Raw genomic sequence first — 4,970 nt, 5'->3', positions numbered from 1 at the left:
GTCTCTGCCTCTCTCTCTCTCTCACTGTGTGACTATCATAAATAAATAAATAAAAATTTAAAACATTTTTAAATAAAAAAATAAGAAATAGAAATAAAACACACACTAATGAAAGAGAATCAAAATATCAGTAAGGTTCATTCTCTGGCTTTTATTATTATCATTACTATTTCAATAGAGTTAATCAACCCATCCATTGATCAAAATAATGTCCTTTAACATCATAGTGATTCTATTTGTAGTTGTCTAGAGATAAGGCTACAGCAGTTACAGTTGAGTAACTTTACTTTGTTTCCAGGAAAAGAACATTTCTTATGACTGTAGAAACCTGGCCAGGCTTCAGATACTGACTCTTCAGTTTCGTCATAGCTGTCTTCACTTCTTTGTTCCTTAGAGTATAGATAACTGGGTTTAAAATAGGAGTAAATATGGTGTAAAATACAGCAAGGACTTTGTCAACAGAATAATTACTGAAGGGCCACACATAGATGAAGATGCATGGTCCAAAGAAGAGTGTGACCACAGTAATGTGAGCAGTCAATGTGGAGCGGGCCTTTGCCATGCTAGCAGAGGAGCGGTTCCTAACTGTGATAAGTATCACAGTGTAGGAGACAACCAAAAGGAGAAAGGAACTCATAGAAAGAAAGCCACTGTCTGCAACTATAAGTAGGCTGACAACATAAGTGTCTATGCAGGCCAGCTTGGTCACTAGGGGGAGGTCACAGAAAAAACTATCTACCTCATTGGGGCCACAAAAAGGCAAGTTAACAGTAAATGCCAACTGACTAGTAGTGTGGATGAAACCCACAAACCAGGAGATGAGAACAAGAATAATACAAACACGACGGCTCATGATTGTCATGTAGTGGAGAGGTTTGCATATAGCTACATAACGGTCATAAGCCATGGATACAAGGAGCACCATTTCACTGCCAGTGAAAAGATGGACAAAGAAAATCTGAGCCAGGCAGGCATCAAAAGAAATAGTCTTGTGCTCAACCAGAAAGTCTGCAATCATTTTGGGAGTAGCAAAAGAGGCAACGCATATATCTATAAAAGAGAGGTTCGCAAGCAGAAAGTACATGGGGGTGTGAAGGCGGGAATCTGAGGTTACAGTAAGGATGATAAGAAAGTTTCCCAGCAGTATTGCTAGGTAAAGTAGTGAAAATATGAGGAACAAGAAAGGTTGGAGTTCCCGGGAATTAGAGAGTCCCAGCAACACAAACGCCGTCACCCGGGAATGATTTGTCTCATTCATTGACTTTGGAAGGAACTTATCTTGTTACCTGAGTAGGAGAGAGACAGAGATCAATCAGTGAGCATGGATTTCACTTCCGAGTTCCACTTCCGAGTTCCTTAGAGATTCTACTTATAGAATCTTCCTTAGAGATTCTACTTATTTCTACTTATATTATGTATCTGAATTTTCATGCATCATCGGAAGTTATATCGACAGCATAAAAACAACACTAAAGAGAGATGGAGGGGAGAGTAGTTGAGAAGATGTTTGACATTGGTATATCCAGTTATGTGAATTTGAGGAGTATAATCTATTTACACTAAAAATGGAATTGAAAATCTTGGAATGTTTTCTTGACCTATAGAGATCCAGACTACAAAATTACAGGGAGGCAAGCTGGATCATTTTCTCTACAATAAATGATGTAACAAAGTTTGAATGGCTAACACAGAGGGAGATAATTTCACAATATTGACCCCCAAGTGTAGACACAAAAGTGTATATCCTGTACAAACCTATTCGAATAAAGTTCAAAAATAAGCTACACTATTCTATGATATTATAAAGCTCCTGTGGTGGTCATAGGGGAATAGGCACTGGAAGGTGACAGGAAGGGCTTCTGAAGTGCTGCTAATGTTCTGTTTCTTGATGTGGTTTATAAGTACATGGAAGTGTTTGCTTTGCTAAGACTTAAAAAGATGTGTAATTCTGGGATGCCTAGGTGGTTCAGTGGTTAAGCACTTGAAGCACTCAGCTCAGGGCATGATTCCAGAGTCCCAGGATCGAGTCCCACATCAGGCTTCCTGCATGGAGCCTGCTTCTCCCTCTGCCTCTCTCTCTGTGTGTCTCTCATGAATAAATAAATAAAATATTTTTTTAAAAAGATGTGTAATTCTGCTTTGTGTACTTCTGTGCATATTTTATTGTTAATAAAACATTAACCAGCAGATAAAAGGGACACCAATATATTGTGTTAAGAGCTCACAGGCAGAATCATTGCCTTGAGTGATTAGATCTTATTCCCGTATCTATTTAGTTACAAAATGTATGCACTAAAATACAAAACCCAGCAAAACCCAAAGCTCTAGAGCTTATTGAAACTCTTCCTAGAGTTGTGACTCCTTTCTTCCTGGACTTCTATTATATGAAGGAATCTAGTGCATTTGTTCTCTTTAATTACTCCCTGATATTAAGATTCATTAAGCTCAGGTATTGTTAATTCACATGGATGTATTACTGAATTATGACTGAGATTTGATTTGGTGGGGATTTTAGAAATTATATTGCACAATAGTATTCATAGTAAGAAATTCAGACCATAAATAAAAAGTTCCTTCTCTTTTACTCAATTATTCCGCATTATATTTTATCAACACTTTCTCCTTTTCATGTTGTTTTTATTTTTATAAACTATTAGAGCTTGTAAACATTGTATAGTGAATAAGAAAATTAAAAGGTGAAATGTAGAGAAATATATCTTTCTATATCCAAATCAGGTATTTGGAAGACAGTGTCTTATCTATTCAGATTTCTAACTATCTGCAGTTTTTTTTTATATTAATGTCTTCTTAGATCTAATTGCAAATTGCCTAGTGTTTCCTTGAGTTTCACTGGAGCATTTACACATAAAGACAGGGCTGTGATGAATAATTTTAACTCCTAGGAATCAGATTCAGGAACTCACTACTATATTTCAAATCTCTACTTCTCTAGAAAATTCCCACAAAAAAAGTAATTCACTTATCATCACCAGATGTATCAAAATATGGCTCTAGGATTTCAGAAGGGACTAACAGCAGAGTCTGAAGTCAGAGCAGGATGGAAGTAAATTTAACAATGGAATAAATTGTCTTTGAGGAGCCACCACATTCTCCATGGTGCGTTTCTTCTCTCTTCCTCATCATTTCTTGGTAGCCTGATTTTAAGTTAACTCCAGGTGCACACATGGCCTATCCTCCCCAGGAAACACCCTGACTCTTAGACTCCTTGGCACAAATACTACTTTGAATGCCTGGAAGCAGGAGGGAAAATGATATCCAACAAGACCAACCAATAGGCATCCACATGTGTCCTGTCAGAAACAGCAAAGCCTTAAATTAAGCACAGGAAATGAGTCTCCCAGGGGGACCTTCTAGAGATACAACAGAAAGGCATAGCAGAGATGACTTTCTGGAAATATAGGAATAAAATACATAATCCAGTCATGTGAGAAAATCACCACAGGAATTATCCTCCCAATAAATCTACAAGCTCTACTCTTCCTGGTCAATGGCTTCTTGGGGGACCCAGGAAAAGAAAAGACCCAGTTTTTCATGGGAAAAAATACTGGGCCAGTTAATCCAATCAAGAGCCGGGTTTCTTAATATAGGAAACAACAATGAGTTAAATTCTAAATACGTGTACTCTAAAGACAAATTCTTTACTTCTGATAGAACTGCATTCTTTTTCAGTTGATTTGCCCTGTCAGTATGTAGATGTCCACCTCTCAGGGCACAGTGCTGTGCACTGTGATAGAGTGGTTAGGTTTGTAACTTGCCTCCAGAGATCATTTACTAACACTCAACCCTTTTTTATTTAGAGAAGTTGCCAAATCCTCATTTTCCTTCACTGGCTAGCACATTCTTTTTTACTAGAAATAGACTTTTTACACCAAATAAGGCTGCTGTAATTTAGTGAAAACATAAAGCTTTGAAATTTTAAAAACTATGTTACGGGCATCTAGATGGCTCAGTTAATTGTCGGGTACTTAGTTTTGGCTCTGGTCATAATCTTGGGGTTGTGGAATTGAACCCTGTGTGGGGCTCCATGCTAAGTGCAGAATCTGCTTAAGAATCCTCTCTCTCTCCCCCTCTCCTTCTCCCATTCTCCCCATGTGTACTATCTCTCTTTCTCAATAAACAATACAATTTTTAAAAATTACTGTACTGTTTCAGATCAGAGTATGTATTTTCTGATGATGTTACATGCTCAAAGATAGCATGACCTGACTCATCCAAGAATGAGTTTCTACTGAGTCAATGTGTTCTTGTAAAGACCAAGTTTCATCCCTTGTACTATTTGAAAATAAATTAATACATGCATACAAGGTCGTACTTAGGTAACCCTCAGGTCCTCCCTTTTTGAAATTCTGTCAAATTTTTTCCTGCTACTTTTATCTTGACTATTATGACTGGTGGATTAAGTAAAGTAAGTAGTAATGTTTGTAAGAGGCCAGATAACACTCTCAGATCAAAGAGACATCATTCACAAGCTTTCCAGCATTGCCAGTCCCTCTACCCTCTCTCTCTAAATCCAGATCAGGGATATAACACTTACTGTGGAGATACACGCTGGCATGTGGGTCTTGTAAGGATGCTGACAGAGTGCTTTCACTTACCTGAGATGAAATGGGAAATCTGGATATGTTCTGTAATTTATACTCATTAATACTTAGCAAGAATTTGTTGTCACTTCCACAACTCCTAGAGGAATAGCTCTGACTCAGAAGAGATGAATCATAAAGTCTACTTTTAAATAAGAAGGAAATGGACCTAGGCTGTCTGTAGCCAGGATGGACTGTCTTCATAGAGGTGAGAGAAAGCTGAAGGTAGTATTTGAACTCAGGTGTAGAGTAGTGCGGGGAGCACTTGGAGACCTCAGGAATCTAAGAGACAGAGGAATAGACAAAAAGGAAGTAATGTTAAAGCAAAATTTCCAGTTTTGCAGAGAACTCAGCCTAACTGTATCTGTC

At 37.8% G+C, this 4,970-nt stretch overlaps 1 protein-coding gene across 1 annotated transcript; it reads right to left on the bottom strand.

Moving 5' to 3' along the window:
* Positions 1-200: 200 nt before the first annotated feature.
* LOC112919789 (olfactory receptor 4K15) lies at positions 201-1,305 on the bottom strand. Its single transcript, XM_025998311.2, has one exon. The coding sequence runs from the start codon at positions 1,256-1,258 to the stop codon at positions 284-286; it is 975 nt and encodes a 324-aa protein (XP_025854096.1). The 5' UTR covers positions 1,259-1,305; the 3' UTR covers positions 201-283.
* Positions 1,306-4,970: the final 3,665 nt, after the last annotated feature.

Source organism: Vulpes vulpes, chromosome 15 (genome assembly GCF_048418805.1).
Source record: "Vulpes vulpes isolate BD-2025 chromosome 15, VulVul3, whole genome shotgun sequence".
In the NCBI taxonomy this organism is placed as follows: Eukaryota; Metazoa; Chordata; class Mammalia; order Carnivora; family Canidae; genus Vulpes; species Vulpes vulpes.
Note: the sequence above shows the minus strand (reverse complement) of the source record. Positions and strands in the feature narration are given on the sequence as shown.

What these genes read in the sequence shown, in the direction of transcription:
- LOC112919789 (XM_025998311.2), bottom strand. Translation starts at nt 1,258, where the DNA reads ATGAATGAGACAAATCATTCCCGGGTGACGGCGTTTGTGTTGCTGGGA.